At 33.2% G+C, this 17,187-nt stretch overlaps 1 protein-coding gene across 1 annotated transcript in view; it reads left to right on the top strand.

The window, feature by feature from the left end:
• SYNM (synemin) overlaps window positions 1-17,187 on the top strand; it is a 48,345-nt gene that overhangs the window by 22,028 nt on the left and 9,130 nt on the right. Inside the window, exon 3 of the mRNA XM_003755574.4 lies at window positions 13,182-13,252. Coding sequence (XP_003755622.1) covers window positions 13,182-13,252 — 71 coding nt within the window. The remainder of the gene's footprint in view (window positions 1-13,181; window positions 13,253-17,187) is intronic.

Below are 17,187 nucleotides of genomic sequence, written 5' to 3'. Positions count from 1 at the left end.
TTGTATGTGGCATTGTCTAGATTTATATATAAGAGGTTGACTCAAAAAATCATCTTTTCAGTTGCACTAACTATATATATATATATATATATATGTATACATATATATATATACACATGTACACATACACATACATACATACATATTTATGTTTTATATATAATCACCTTGTTTTTCCACTAGCTTCTCTATAGAACTGTCTTTTATAGCATATTTTTCCAAATATTTATTCCATGAAAAATATCAATAGCATGTATTCCCTTCAAGTTTTTTCTTCCTTTTTTTTCTCTCCTGGTGCTCATTATTTTACTTTAAAATGATTTCTGTTATTTGTAAGGTGAAATCATATTTAAATAAATGGAAATAAATTATACAACATCTCATACAACACTGAGTCATTTTTTCAATTTAGATTTTTAGGGATCTCTGTTTTCTAGTATAACTCATTTTCAGTAATCATATTGTCAGCTTTAAGTTGGCCATGCTCCCTGGTGCCCTTTGCCATATTCAATGTATTTCTTGGAACTTACTTTTAATGACTTCACACGTTTCTCTAGCAACTGCACAACTGTTGTCATCACAGCAGTCAAATATCCTCAGTCAAATTCTCCATTTTCCTGATTTACATCCTTCAATTAAGTGATGAAAAATTACCCTTCTCTTAGTTTTTTTAGGGTCCTGTATCAGACAGTGAAAAGCCTAAGAGGAGGCTTTTTATGTATATGGAAGCATCCAGGAGTAGTGATGGAGGTTGGGATGGGAAGAGAGAGACAGAAAGAAGGGAGAATAATGACAGAAGATTTTCCCCATTTCACTCCTCCACTTTTTCCTCTGCTTTCATAAAATCATCTCTTAAAGGGAGAGGCTTTAATTTAGAATTATATTTCTGCAGAATACATACTAGAATTTAAAAGAAGGTTCATTCAAGGAAATGATTGTAGTTTATGACAGTCCCATAGTATAGCAGGGTAGCTCAGAGAACAATTATAACAATAGCTGACATTAATGTACTTTCTCTGTGCCAGTCACTGTGCACAGTGCTTTATAATTATTATCTCATTTCATCCTCCCAACCTGGGGAGGTAGGAGCAATAGCACTTATTATAATATAATATATAATGTGATATAATGTAAGACAATAATAATTGTCTTAATTTTACAGATGAGGAAACTGGCATAGAGAGTAAGTGACTTGATTAAATTCACACAGCTAGTAAATGTCTTAGGCTGCATTTGAACCCAGGTCTCTGCCTCCCAACATTCTATCCACTACATCCCCAGTTGCCCTAAGAACTAGCTATGCACTCAAAGATTTTATTTTGTTCAGTCATTCAGTTGCATCCAACTCTTAATGACTCCATTGTCTTGTCCATGGGGATTTCTTGGCAAAGATACTCAAGAAACTGAGGCAAATAGGGGTTAAATAACTTGCCCAGGTGACATTTGAACTCAGATATTCAGGACTCAAGATCCACTGTTCCATCCACTGGACTGCTGTCTCCTGAACAACTCCAAAACCCACCTAGAAAGTGAGAACTCAGTCAAACAGGTTACTTTACATTATACAAACAACAACAAAAAGGCTTGTGAACATAACTAGAGGTATTTTCTTCATGGCACTATATGTATTGGATGATATGGTAAATCCATTTTTACTTAATTCAACTCACTGAAAAAAAACCCAACAACTTTATTCAAGATTGTCTAGACCAAAAAGCAGACCATTAAAAACCAATGTTCAAATTGTGGTAGAATTTTTTATTTTCCTTTTGAGTTAGTTTTGTTGGCATTATATGACTATGGCCTGAACATCCATCTTGGTTTAATTGGACTATATCACTAGAAACCATGTTATCCTCCCAATACTGCCCCAAGAAGTATTGAATAGAATTTAAACTTTAATAGCTTAAAAAATTTAGGACACTTTGTGTAATGATAGTGATCATGGATCCATCTGCTACAATTAAATTACAATTGCAAACACTTAGAAATAAATCCATTGTTTATCCCTGATATCTTGTACTGTAAAACTAAATTGATGTGTACAGTGGAGCAAAATGTGGTTGCAGAGAGACTAGCAGCTAGACAAACACATACACATAGATAAATAGATTTTTTTTGGCCTCAGTTAATTGAATGTTGTCTTTTCCAGCATAATGGGAGTTTTTAAATCAGGGACTATGTTTTTATTTCCTTTATATCTCTAATTAGTAGTTAAAGTTCCTGGCACACTGACTGAAAACTGACTATACAGATAGGGATTAGATCTGTGATTCCATCAATAATATGAATTCCCAAATAGGAAACTTTCTCTAATAATGCAGGTTAACATTTTTTCTGCATTTTAAAATCTTTAAGAGTTACCTAGTGTACAAAATAAAGCAACTTTCCAATGGTCACACTGCCTCATCCAGCAAACAATTGATCTCATTGTCAAGCAGAGAGCCATGGCATCTAAGGACACTATTGATTTATAATATAAACTCATTTATAAAATCTGATGGAGGATAATAGAGGAAATACGTTTAATGACCTCACAGTATGAAACCTTTGCTCACGTTTCTTCATAAAGCAAAGCACATCTTTTAACATTAGTATTCTTATGACAATATGTGGTTTTAAAGTCTGAAATATTACTATTTCTTAAGAATTAACTTGAAAGATCATTCAAAGGACAATATAGAAAAATGGGAAATGGTCATCAGTAAGCTAAACCAAATTACCAATGGAGAATTGAGTAGGAGATAGGCTGGACAAGTAAAACAAATCAGAGAGAAAAGCCAATAAGCAAACTACCTGTGCTCCATGTGATATCCAGAAATCTAGAGGTAGACAATCATATGAAATGTGAACAAATCACAATAGGTTATCGTCTTAATCACTAAATGGAAAACCCACATTGATGAAATCACAACTTTGGCAAAGTATGAAAGAAATGATTTAGAATTTAATTCTGCCATACTTATAGAGCAGGATATAGAATCATAAAATTTCAGAGTTGAAAAGGATTCATTGGCCATATAATCCAATTCATATTCAAAAGGATTTCTACTACAGTGTATCTGACAAATATTATCCAGCTTCTGCTTAAAGACATCTAATAAAGAGAAATTTAATACTCTAGTCTCCTAAGAGCACTGATTAATTCTTTAAATATATATATATATATATATATATATATATACACACACATATATATGTATGTACATATACATACCATATACACAAGTATATTTATTTCATTAAATATTTTCCAATTACATGCAAAATTTTTGATTCATTAAAAAAAATGTTGTTACAAATTCTGCCCCTCCTCCTTCCTTAAGAAAACAAGCAATTAGATATCAATTATACATGTAATCAGATAAAACATATTTCCATGGGAGCCATGTTGTAAAAGAAAACAGACAAAAAAATCTGAGAAAAATTACAAAAGTATGTCTCAGTCTACATTCAAAGTTCATTAGTTAGCTCTCTCTGGAGATGTATAGCACTTTTAATCATTTTAAATTCTAGATTCAAGTGTTTAGTTCCATCTCTTTTCTAATCTGAATTACAAATGCTCTTTCTACACCACATAAATTACAAGCATTCCACAGGGATATTAATTTTCTGTTTTATCTTTCTAAAATACCAGTGATTCCTTGTGCTAGTTCACAAACTTTTTACCCATCTACAACTGCCACATTCTTACCTTCTTTTTTTTTTTTGTCTTCTCTTTATAGAAGGTAGCTTCTTCTTCAGTTATGTGTCAAGAAAATTTTTTATTATTCATTTTTATAAGATTTTGAGTTCCAAATTTTTCTCTCCCTTTCCTTCTTTTTCTCTTTTCTAAAGATAAAATAGTTCGATTTAATTTATTCATATGCTATCATGTAAAACATTTCCAATATAAGAAACAGCTGTGAAAGAAGAAACAAACCAAAAGGGGGAAAAAGCATGAGAAAAAAATAAAGTAAATGAAAAAAAATATACTTTGATCTGCATTCAGAGTCCATCAGTTCTTTATCTGGTTATAGATAGCATTTTCCTTTGTTAGTCCTTTGTTTTTGTCTTGGATCAATGTGTTGCTAAGAAGAGCTGAATTCATCATAGTTTATTAGCATACAGTGTTACTGACATGGTATGCAATGTTTTTCTGATTCTACGTATTTCACTCCGCATCTGTTCATACAAGTCTTTCTAGGTTTTTCTAAAAACTATCTATTCATCATTACTTATTGCACAATAGTATTCCATTACATTCATATACCATACCTTGTTCAGACAATTCCCAATTGATGGGCATCCCCTAAATTTCCAATTCTTATTCACCACAAAAAGACCTTATTCAAATATTTTGTATGTGTGGGTCTTTTCCTCTTTTTAAAGATCTCTTTGGGAAACAGACCTAGTAGGGGTATTGCTGGATTAAAGAGTATGTACAATTTAATTTTCCTTTTACATAGTTCCAGATTGCTCCCCAGAATGGTTGGATCAGTTCACAAGTCCACCAACAATGCATTACCATCCCAGTTTTCCCATATCCTCTTCAACATTTATCTTTCCTTTTTTTTTTTTTTTTTTGGATCACATTAGCCTATCTGATAGGCATGAGGTAGTATCTGAGAGTTGTTTAAATGTCCATTTCTCTAATAAAAAGTTATTTGGAGCACTTCTTCATATCCCTATGGATAGCTTTGATTTCTTCATCTGAAAACTGCTGCTTCATATCCTTTGACCATTTATCAATTAGAGAATGGCTTATATTCTTGTAAATTTGACTCCATTTTCCATATATTTGAGAAACAAGGCTTTATCAGAAATACTTAGTATAAAAATTGTTCCCCAGTTTTCTATTTCCCTTTTTAAAAATTTTTTTATTGCAGATTTTTATTTACAAGACATATGCATGGATAATTTTTCAGCACTGACCCTTGCAAAACTTTCTGTTCCAACTTTTCCCCTCCTTCCCCCCACTCTCTCCCCTAGATGGCAGATAGTGCAATGCATGTTTAATATGTTAAATATAATATATGTATACTTATTTACACAGTTATCTTGCTGCACAAGAAAAATTGGATTTAGAAAGAAGGTAAAAATAACATGAGAAGGAAAACAAAAATGCAAGTGAATAATAACAGAAGGAGTGGAAATGCTATGTTGTGGTCCACACTCATTTCCCATAGTTCTTTCACTAGGTGTAGCTGGTTCTCTTCATTGCTGAACAATTGGAACTGATTTGGTTCATCTCATTGTTGAGAGCCACGACCATTAGGATTGATCATCATATAGTATTGTTCTGTTCATTTCACTCAGCATCAGTTCATGTAAGTTTCTCCAGGCCTTTCTGAAATCATCCTGCTGGTCATTTCTTACAGAACAATAATATTCTGTACATTCATATACCACGATTTATTCAGCCATTCTCCAATTGAAGGGCATCCATTCAATTTCCAGTTTCTAGCCACTACAAAAAGGGCTGCCACAAACATTTTGGAACATACAGGCCCCTTTCCCTTCTTTAATGTCTCTTTGGGATATAAACCCAGTAGTAACACTGCTGGACCAAAGGGTATGCACAGTTTGACAACTTTTTGAGGATAGTTCCAAATTGTTCTCCAGAATGGTTGGATTCGTTCACAATTCCACCAACAATCTATTTTCCTTTTAATCTTAGTTGAATTGTATTTGTTTGTACAAAAGCTTTTTAATTTAATAAATTAAAATTATCTTTTTTGGGGGGGAGGGAGTAATGCTTGCTACCTCTTTTTTGGCCATTAATTCATTCTCTTCTCATAGATCTGATAAGTAACCTATTCCTTGCTCTTCTAATTTGATTACATTGTTACCACAAATCATGTGCCCATTTTGCCCATATTTTGGCACATAGTATGAGATACTGGTCTATACCTAATTTGTATCCTATTGTTTTCCCCAGCAGTTTTTGTCAAATAGTTAGTTCTTAACACAAAAACTGGGGTCTTTTAATTTATCAAATGCTGTTACTATGGTTATTGACTACTGTGCTGTGTCTTGTGAACTAAATCTATTCCACTGATCTACCACTCTATTTCTTCCTGTAATTCATTTGATATTTCCTTTAAAATTTTGGATGCTACACCACTTGGTGCATATGTATTTAGAATAGATATTGCTTCATTATCTATGGGTACCTTTTAGCAAGCTATAGTTTACTTTTTTATCTCTTTTAATTAGATCTATTTTTGCTTTTGCTTTGTTTGAAATCTGGATTGCTATGCTTTTTTTTTTTTTTAATTTCAGCTGAAGCATATTGGATTCTGCTCCATTATATTATCTCGTTCTCTGTCTCTCTCTCTCTCTTTCTCCTCTCCCTCTCTTTTTCTCTTTCTCTCTTTTCTCTCTCTCCTCTTTTTCTCTTTCCAGAGTGCTTGTTATAAGCAAAATATTGTAGGATTCTGGCTTTTGATCTACTCTGCTAATTGCTTCTATTTTATAAGAGTTCATCCTATTCATATTCACAATTATGATTATTATCTTTGTATTTCCCTCCATTTTATTCTTCTTCCTGTTTGTCCTCTCTCTCCTTCACTCTTTCCCTCCTCACCAGTGTTTTGATTCTGTATGCCAGCCCCCCAAACTGCTCTCCCTTTTGTCAGTCCCCATCCATCCGCCTTTACTTAATCTCTTCCTCTCCTACTTCCCTGTTAGGTAAGATATTTTTATTTTCAACTAATTATGCATATTATTCCATCTTTGAATCAATATGATGAGAGTGAGATTCAAGCAATGCTCTTCACCTGCTTTGTCATCTTCCCCTCCATTGTAACAGGTCTTTCACATCTCTGTATGTGAAATAATTTATACCATTCTACTGCTTCCTTTTTCTGTACACAATATACTTCTCTTTTCTTATCCTTTAATTTTTTATGTCATTTTCTTAAATTCACCCTATACCTGTACTTTCAGTCTAATTCAGTCTACAATACTTCTAACTGTATTATAAGTGATATAATTTTTAAGATTACAAGTATCATCTTCCCATGTAGGCATGTAAATAGTTTAACTCCGTTGAATCCCTTATGTTTTCTTTTCCATTTTTACCTGTTTATATTTCTCTTGGGTCTTGATAATGGAGGTTGAATTTTTGGGTTAGTTCTGTTTTTCTCCTTATGAAAAGTTGAAATCTTTCTATTGCATTGGATAACCTCTCTCCCTCTCTCCCCTGCTTTATGGTGCTTAATTTTGCTAGGTAAGTGATTCTTGGATGTAGTCCTAGTTCCTTTGCCTTCTAGAATATCATGTTCCATGACCTCCAGTCCTTTAATGATGCAGCTGATAAATACTGTGTAATCCTGATTTTTGATTCCCCAGTATTTGAATAGTATCTTTCTTACTACTCGTGATAATTTTTCCCCTGAACTGATAACTCTGAAATTTAGCTATAATGTTTATCAGAGTATTTATTGTATCTCCTTCCCAAGATGATTAGTGGATTCTTTCAATGCTTATTTTGCTCTCAGATTCCAGGACATTAAGGCAGTTTTTCTTGATAATTTCTTGAAAGATGCTATCCAGGTTCTCCTTTTGCTTATGAATTTCAGGTAGTCTGGTGATTCTGATATTGTTTCTTCTGGATCTTTTTTTCAGGCCAGTTGTTTTTTCCATGAAGTATTTGATGTTTTCTTTCATATTTTCATTCCATTGAATTTGTTTGATTCATTCTTGATGTCTCATAGAGTCATTAACTTCCAATTTCCCAATTCTAACTTTTAAAAGGTATTGTTTTCCTCAATTAGCATTTGTACTTTTGTTTCCATTTGGCCAATTCTAAGTTTGCTTATAAGCAGTTTTTCAAGCTGCTGACTTTTTTTTCATAATTCTCTTGCATCACTCCTTTTCCAAATTTTTCTTCTACTTCTCTTAGATGACTTTTAAGCTCCATTTTGAGTTCTTATATGAATTGTTTCTGGGCTTGAGACCACTTCCCATATTTATTTGGGCTTTTGTCCATAGATGTTTTGACATTATTGTAGTTTTCTGAGTTTGTCTTAGTTTTCCCTATCATCATAATACTTTCTATGGTCAGATTCTTTAATAGTTGTTGTATTTTGAATTTTTTTGGTCTTTTTCTTTTCTTTTAAATTTGACTTCTGCTCTCAGGATGGAAGGAGTACTGTCTGAGGCTTCTTGTGCAGTGGCTACAGGTCCAGGTGTTAACATGGTATTGCTTTTATGTTATATGAAGGACCATATAAAGGATTCTTATGTCTAGTGCTGCACTGATGGAGTAGCAGGGTAGTGGTGGTTCATGCTGCTGGAGATTGCAGGTGTCTGGCAATTTCCTTGTACTGAGCTAGGGTCCTTAGGTGATGTCTGGTGTGTGCTGAAGCCTGGAGCTACACTGAAGGACATGGTGGTCTGGCCTCTAGAGGATGCTTGTTTGCAGGCTATACTAGGCAAACAGTTGTTCCTGGAGCTGGAGTTCACTGCTCCCCTGGCTGTGCCAAGGCACATGAAGGGTCCTAAATGGTATTCACCAGCTCCACCACACTGGGGCTCAGGATCTCCTACTGGTTTTCTGAGGTGAGGTTGCTGTCAGCTCACTAGTTCCTGTTCTGGGCTGCACCTCTCCTTACCTAAGTGAGATGGACCCCACTCTGTCAATCTTACAAGTTTATCAGGCTAAAATATTGTTTCATCCCCTCTCCTTGCTAGTTCTGCCACTCTAGATCTATTTTAGGGCACTGTTTTGTGCTTTCCTGGAAGTGAACATGGAGTTATAGTGATTCACTGTTTACTCTGCTATCTTGGCTCCTAGAAATCCCAGGATCATTGAAATTGAATGTCAGATTTTCTATTCACTTCTGATCTTTTCATCAGGAAAGCCTGAAAATCCTCTGTTTCATTAAATATTTATTTTTCCACTTGAAGTATTATAGACAGTTGTGCTGGATACATTATTCTTGGTTTTAATCCCAATTTTTTAACCTTCTGGAATATATTTCAAGCTCTTTAATATAGTAAATGCTAAACTTTGTATGATCCTGATGGTAGTTCCATGGTATTTGAATGATTTCTTTCTGATAGATTGAAGCATTTTCTCTTTGATCTGAGAGCTCTGGAATTTGGCTATAATATTCCCAGAAGTTTTATTTATTTATTTATTTATTTGTTTGTTTGTTTGTTTGTTTTGGTTTCTTTCAGGTGGTGATTAGTGGACTCTCAATTTCTATTTGACCCTCTAGTCCTAGGATAGTAGAGCAATTTTCCTTGAGAATTTCTTGAAATATGATTTCTAGGCTTTTTCTTTAATTGTGGATTTTAGGCAGTCTAATAATTGTTAAACTACCTTTTTCTTCAATATATTTTTCAGCTCAGCTTTTTTTCTTATGAGATATTTCATATTTTCTTTTATTTTTTAATTCTTTTGACTTTGTTTTATTCTTTCTTGATCCCTCATGAAGTCTAGTTTCCACTTAGTCAACTCTAATTTGTAAGGAATTACTTTCTTCAGTGAGCTTTTGTAATTCTTTCTTTTTACAATATGGCCATTGTTGTTTTTAAGGTATTATTTTCTTATTTTATGCCTTTTGCCAATCTGTTAATTATATTTTTAAAATTCTCTTCCTTTGCTCTCATTTCTTTTACCTAATTTTGCTTGTAACACTCTTTTTGATTCTTGATGGGTTGTTCAATTCAAAACTTTCTTTGAGGCTTTGCTTGTAATTATTTGGACTTCATTGTTTTCTTTTGAGTTTGTGTATTGCTCTCTGTTTCCATATTAGCTTTTTAATGTTCAGGTTCTTTTTTGTTGTTTGTTCATTTTTTCATGCTATTTCTTTATTTTGAACTTTGTGTTAGAATTGTACTCTGTTTCTGGCAGAAGAGGAGCACTGTGTCAAGCTTCAGGCTTTTTCTCACACTGCTTTCATTTGATTCTGGGGATTTGGAAGCTTCTGGTGCTTCCAAAACAGTGTATCTGGGGAGAGGTATGGTCCCAGCCACACATTGATCCTTAGCCAGGAAGGGCTGCTAATTCCTTGATCTTCTTGACTAGAGGTCCAGCACTCTATCCATTGAATCACCTGGCTGCCTTGCTTTCTTTTTGTTGTTGTTCAGTTAATTCAATTGTATTCAATTGTGTTTTCTTGGCAAAGATACTGAAATGGTTTACCATTTCCTTCTCAGATGAGGGGATTGAGGCAAATGGGGTTAAGTGACTTGTCCAGGGTCACACTGATAGTAAGTGTCTGAGGTTGGATTTGAATTTAGGAAGATGAGTGTTCCTGATTCCAGGCCCAGCATTCTGTGCACTATAGCACCACCTAGTTGCTTCCTACCTTTTAAATCCCAACTAAAATCCCACTTTCTACAGGAAGTATTTCCTAATCCCTCTTAATTCTAGTGCCTTCTCTCTTAATTATTTGTTATTTATTCTGTCTACAATTCCCACCCCCAGTCATTTTTTCAGTCTCTTCTAGACCCCATTTGAGATTTTCTTGGCAAAAATTCTGTAGTGATTTCCATTTTGTTCTTCAACTCATTTTTTAGGTGAAGAAACTAAGCCACCATAGTTAAGTGACTTGTCCAGGATCACACAGCTAATAAATGTCTAAGACTGGCATTCTATCCACTCTGCAGCCTAGATGCTTTGCATACATTGGTTGGCATGTTTTTTCCTCATTATATTATAAGCTATATTATGAAAGCAACAACTGCCTTTAGCTTCTTTTGTATCCTCAGGACTTAGCACAGTATCTGGCACATAGTAGTCAATTAATAAATGTTTATCGATTAATTACATTTGTGAAATGTGTTTGACTTAAGTGTATTGACATTTCCTTTTCAATGCCACAATACAAGTTTGAAAGAGCATGAAGATTTTTTGATGGACATAAATGAAGCAATCCAGGTTGGAAAATGGAGCAAATCAGACTCCAGTATTTTTCAGAGTGGGACCACACCTGTACTTTCTACCTGTGTGAGATAGGGAGTTTAAAAAAAAAAAAGACTACAGAACCTTGCTCTATACAAGAAAACTAAAAATAAAATTTGACTTATATTTTAGGAAAGGCATTATAGTGAAAGTTAGCAGAGAATTAGCTTTGGAGTCAGAAAACCTTGCTTCAAGGCCTGCTCTGAAGTGTATCAGCTCTCTGGCATTGCAAATTACTGATAAGTTTCTTATCTGCATCAACAGAGCGAGATTTTAGAATGCCAAACATCAGGGAAATCGTAGATCCAGATGTCCTTCACATACACACACACACACACACACACACACACACACAAAGACCCCTCTCCTTTAAATACGAAACAGTTTTAGTAGTTTTATTAGGTAATTATCTTTTTTTGTTGTCAAGAACAATTCTTTGCACAATTATGAAGTTATTAAAAATACTGATTAAAGTTGGCTAAGTAACCATGGGAAACAAAAGATACATAATTCATATGTATTTGTGAAATTCATCAACATTATCTCTTATTGATCTGGAGTAATAACTTCAATAAACCAGAGACATCAGTTCAAACAAATTTTGCTCGTAGCACTCTTTTTGATTCTTGATGGATTTATATTCAATTCAAAACTTTCTTTGAGGCTTTGTTTGTAATTGTTTGGACTTCATTGTTTTCTTCTGAGTTTGTGTCTTGCTCCCTGTTTCCATATTAGCTTTTTAACGTTCAGGTTCTTGAAATACCACAACATTCACAAAGTCTTTCTTTGATCCTGTAGTTAGTGACAATCCTTTCTCCCTGAGACTTTAAATTGCACTTTAACTTATGTACTTATGTTTTATATATTGGTTAAATTTTGCATATATCACATTCTTCTACTAAATTGTAAGATTTTTAGAGTAAGAATTCTACATTTGTACCTTACCAGAGCCTAGTATGATTCTCTGAATGTAATATACACTTAATAAATAAATTGCTAACAGAAATATATGACTCAAAGAAATGAATTTATTTAAACATCTATTTTCTGGCCAAACAACTCTTAAACTGTCATACATATATACATATACAAATGTGTACACACACATATACAAATTAGTTTATTCTGAATTCTGTATAATATATGTCAAAGATTCTAATCATCTTTCTTTCTTTCTTCTTTTTTCCTTTTTTATTCTCTTTCCGGATTCCCTTCTCTCTTTGCCATTCATTCTTTATTTCCTCCTGGAACTTTAACTTAGGGGATACAACATGTAAAGGAATAAAAAATTTTTTTAAAGGCTAAAGGAAAGAGTGAGCAGTGACAACTCCAGGGAGGAGGGAAGGAAAGCTTTTTACAGGAAGTGGTACTAAGGTGAAACTTGAAGAAAAGTAAGGATTGTAAGAAACAGTAATGGAGAGGGGGAATACTTTACAGACAGGAACGACAGCCTCTGGAAAAGCATAAGAGCTAAAAGATGGCACACCAAGCCTGAGGAATGTTTGGTATCACTGGAACATATAGTGCCTGAAGGGGTATAATATAAAGTAAGTCTGGGCAATACTAGAGCCATATTGTGAACAACTTTAATTGCTAAGCTGAATGAAGCATTTATATTTTATTTAGAGATACTAGGGAGCCAGTGAAGATTCTTGAGCACAGATGGATACAGAGAAAATGGTACTTTGACTTATTTTGCCAGTTTTGTGGAGAACAGGTAAGGAGAAGAAACAGACTAGAATCAGGGAAAACAATTAGGAGTCTATTGCATGTGCTTAAACTAGAGTGGCAACTGTTTTAGTGGTGAGAAAGGAATAGGTACAAGAGATATTGTAGAAGTTGATGAGCTTTGCCAGTGACTAGATATAGTGAATGCCCTTCCTCTGATAGCATTTCAAAGTAACATTTTATTAATAAGAAAAAATTTTAAATAATATGGAATTGTTCATAATCAGCAATCTTATTTGATTTTGAATGTTAAAAGTGTGTATCTCTTGCCATGATGTTGTCACTTCATATCAAACTTTGCCTTTAGCCAGACAGTAATTACTTGATATCTAATGTTACAAAGGAATAAAATTTTTTAAAAGTATTCAAATAAAAAACTAGGGATTCCTAAAATGCAACTCTTTGCATGATGTCACCTTTTTTAAAAATAGGCATTAAACCTGTAAAACCATGACTGAGTTGGACAGTTGGCCAAATCTTAAATGATGAATTAATCAGCAGTAGATTTAAATTCTTGTTCTTTTGATAATAAATTGAATTTTTCTCTTTACAGAGCCTTATTGGAAGGAGAAAGTAATCCAGAAATATTAATGTGGACTGAGCATGTACAGAATGTTCCACAAGGTATAAAACAAAAATTTTACTTTTTCTTTTTAATGAGATTTTCTATTGTATACTGTTCATATATAATTAGATTAGTAATTATTTGGAATGCTACTGAAAGGGATAAAATACAAAATTCAACTAAAACGTATTGTGTTTATACCATGATGCAGTGGATAAAAGGCTGCTTCTTGGCCTCAGAAACACTATGTTCGGGTCCTCCCTTTGACACATATATGCTGTGTGCTCCTTGGTAATTCACTTAATTCTTATAACACCCTAAGTAATGCTTTTTATGTATAATGGAGCAGATAGCTATCTGCATCAGTACAAAGAATTTCCTTATAAAAAGTTCCCTATGTCAATAAACTTAAAAGTCCACCCCCCCCCCCAAAAATGTGTATAGTATTGTTCTAAGGCATGGGCATACAAAATCGAAAGAAAATAAACACAGTCCCTGTCTTCAATGAGTTTATAATCTAATAGAGAAGGTAAAGGATGTATATAAAGACATGTTATATAATTAAATACAATAAAAGTGAAGGAGAGAACCAGACAAAATACTTTAAGAAACTGTTAAGAGCTAAAATTTCTGGAAAACTGAACCATATCCATTTTAAGTGCTACAACTTTTTTTTTTTAATTTCACAATGTTTTGATTTCCATTTTTCTAGAATGTCTTATAGAAGTCATCTCTTATTTTAGTTGCCATAAATAAAAGTTGTAGCCATTGCTTGATCATTTTGCTTCTAAAATGACTAAGTATATCTATTGGCAGAAAGCTTCAGAAGTCTTTTCCTCCTTGCAGGATACTTACATGGGGCATAATCCTCAGAATTTCATAAATTCCCACTGTATTCACTGCTGCAATCAGTAATAATGAATTCTATTTGGGCCCATTCAATACATGCATACATATGTAGCATTCTTTTTATGTGATTGATTCTGAACTTTTCATAAATATGCCTCCTTAACTATTCCTTGAAAAATTTCCCAAGAACAATCAAAGTGTGATAGGTTACAATGTTAAGGACTTGGGCTTCTTGGTAGATCAAACATGTTTTAAATAAAGGAACTTTCAGGGATAAAAATGCGAAGAGATAAAGAAACCTTAAGAAATCCTCAATGTAGTTAATTTTGAAGAGACAATAAAGTTTTTGAAAACATATCTAAGAAGAAAACATTAACTGATATCATTCAATGTGATTTAGATGGGATTTTTTATTTAGTAATTGTTTTATGCATTTTGCAAATATAAAGATTTTTCCAATTTAAATCATTTTGATGACTATCAAAAAGGACAAAAATATTCATTTCAGTTATTAAATGCTTGCCGTGACCAAGGCATTGACCTAGGAATTGGATATACAAAGATGAAAATAAGCCTTGTCTTTAGAGTTTATGTTCTAGCATATATCTTGCTAAAATGAACACTAAAGATTTTATAATCCAGTAGGGAAGATACAAATAATTTTGATCCAATAGAATTTCATGAGGGTAAAAACAGTTTAGACTAAGCACTATAGCATATTAAGAAGAGAAAAATCATTTTTATCTAGGGAAATCAAAAATAGTTTTAGGGAGGAAGCTGTACTGACTGTGCTCTTTCCCATTAAGAAAAAAAAAAGAGAAATAAAAGAAAAGCAGATAATGTACATGCTAGTACTGTGTGAGTGCACAGAGATGCAATTTGGCTGGAATGGAAAATCAAATTAAATAGATTAGAGAAAAGTTAGTTGAAGTCAGTAAATGGGACCTCAAATGCTAGACTAAGTAGTTTGCATTGTATCCAAATAAGTAAAGAGGAGTCACTGGTTTTTAAGCAGCTGAATGAAATAAGCAGACATGTACATTAGGAAGATAATTTTGGTAGTTCTGTGAAGGAGGGGTTGTATAGAATAGATATCAAACTCTGGACTCCCTAGTCTCACTAAAAGAGAATTTAGAGAGAAAAAACTAAAGAAAAAATTTCTAGAGATATTCTCAATTAGGATTCAGGATTACAAAGATGATCAAGTAAAGGACTCATCAGGTCACAGGAAAACCAGATTAGGGTTAGGGAAGCTGAAGCAGAAAGGTTTTAGCACAGTGAGAATCAATATTTTTTAATGTTGGAGAGTGTCAAAGAGGTTGAGGTCTGAGAACAGGGCATGGGATTTGACAATTAAGACTGTAATGTGATACAAAAAAAGTAATTTCAGCAAAAGTGGTAGGGATGGAAGCTAGATTTCAGTGAGTTTAATAGAGTGGATAGTGAGGTGGTAGAAACAGAACATAGATCATGCTTTTCAGAATTCTTGAGGTAAACTGGGGAACATAAATGATATAGTGTATCCTAAGAATTATGTAAAATTTTATTTTTAAAAGACAGTTGTGATGTGAACAAGTTTATAGGCAAAAGAAAAAGAAACTAAAAATGAAAGAATTGATCCAATTGATTTCATAGTAAATGAAATCAATGGTCGAAGGTACAACTGGAGTTACATATTTGAGTTGACTAGGAGGAGAGCAGCATTACCTTCTGAGTTTGGAAATATGAAGAAAGTGGGTGACGACATTTATTCTCAAAATTAAAGAAAAGGAATTTTGAGATTCATCTGAATTATGGATAATGTGCCTCTGTGCATATATTTCTTGGCTTTTATGAATGTTGACATAGGTAACAGATATTTACTTGGATCAACAACGGTCCAATTCTATGAAAAATAGATACAAAAAATTATTCCAGGGAATATGTGAAGCACTTTGAATATGATGAACGTGGGAAAGACCATAGTCAGAGGGGATATCTTATTATTACACATCAGAAAATGGAACTGCATTTTGTTGTTGTGAATTACTTCATTCAGTACTCAGAATGAAATGAAATAAAAACAAAATTAAAACTAAGGACATTGAAGAGTTGATTATTTCAATTCAATCACTGTTACTTTTTAGGTATTTAAAGTACTGGGACTATCACAGGAGGCAATGGGATTTCTGAAATTAAAAATATTTGTTCTTGTTTATTGATGATACTACTGATTGCTATATATTCATAGGCACATGTGACTGAAAATACTGGTGTGTGTGTGTGTGTGGGTGTATGTGTGACTTGAAGTTAGATTTAAAAGCTTGGTTTTATTTGTGAGCAGCATTTGTTCAATAACAAGATGAGATCGCTCAATGTTGCAACAGAAACATCATCTAGTTTGGTTTAAATTTTTGGATTATTTCTTTCCTGTGCTGGATTTTCCAAATTCTTCTGAAATTACTATATGTTCTCTTTCACAAAATGTCCCTTCAAGAAGTTAGACTTCTTAGTCTATATAGTGATATATTCTTTTTTTATGAACTATCATTACCTGGTAGAACAAGATTGAGAATCTCTTGGCAAAGGATTGATCTTGTCAAATAGATTTCCATCTGCATATTTAGTTGTAACATTTGGAAATTTAGTTATTAACTGTTTATCATAATTTATCAAAAATTGTCTTAAGTTCTTTTAGAAATATGAAAATGTATAATGCCACTTAATGATTGGTATCTAATGGTACCCCTATCAGTAGAAAAACTGTTATTTTCCCTCCAATTAAACTAAATGTAAACAAAATGTACTAAATTAGGAAAAGTTGATGTAATTATGAAAGCTGTCCCATCTGTTGATGTTTCTTTTGCATTTGCGCATAGTTGGGGTTCTTAATATTTGTTGACTTAATAAATACATAGTAATTCAAAAGAAACATCTTTTTAAATTAATTCATTCAGATTAACTATGATATAAAGACTAAAAAGGTAGTCGTTTTCAATCGTGGAGAAAGTACAGGAAATGTCACTTTTGGGCGGTGTTGTTTCTTATCCTTGTTCCTTGTTTTCTAAAAGAATTAACTATTTTCATTTAAAACACTTTACCTTTACACACACACACACACACACACACACACACACACACAAACTTATCTGGATTTCTTTTTTTC

Source organism: Sarcophilus harrisii, chromosome 2 (genome assembly GCF_902635505.1).
Source record: "Sarcophilus harrisii chromosome 2, mSarHar1.11, whole genome shotgun sequence".
Classification (NCBI taxonomy): domain Eukaryota; kingdom Metazoa; phylum Chordata; class Mammalia; order Dasyuromorphia; family Dasyuridae; genus Sarcophilus; species Sarcophilus harrisii.
This window is presented reverse-complemented; position numbering and strand designations above follow the sequence as displayed.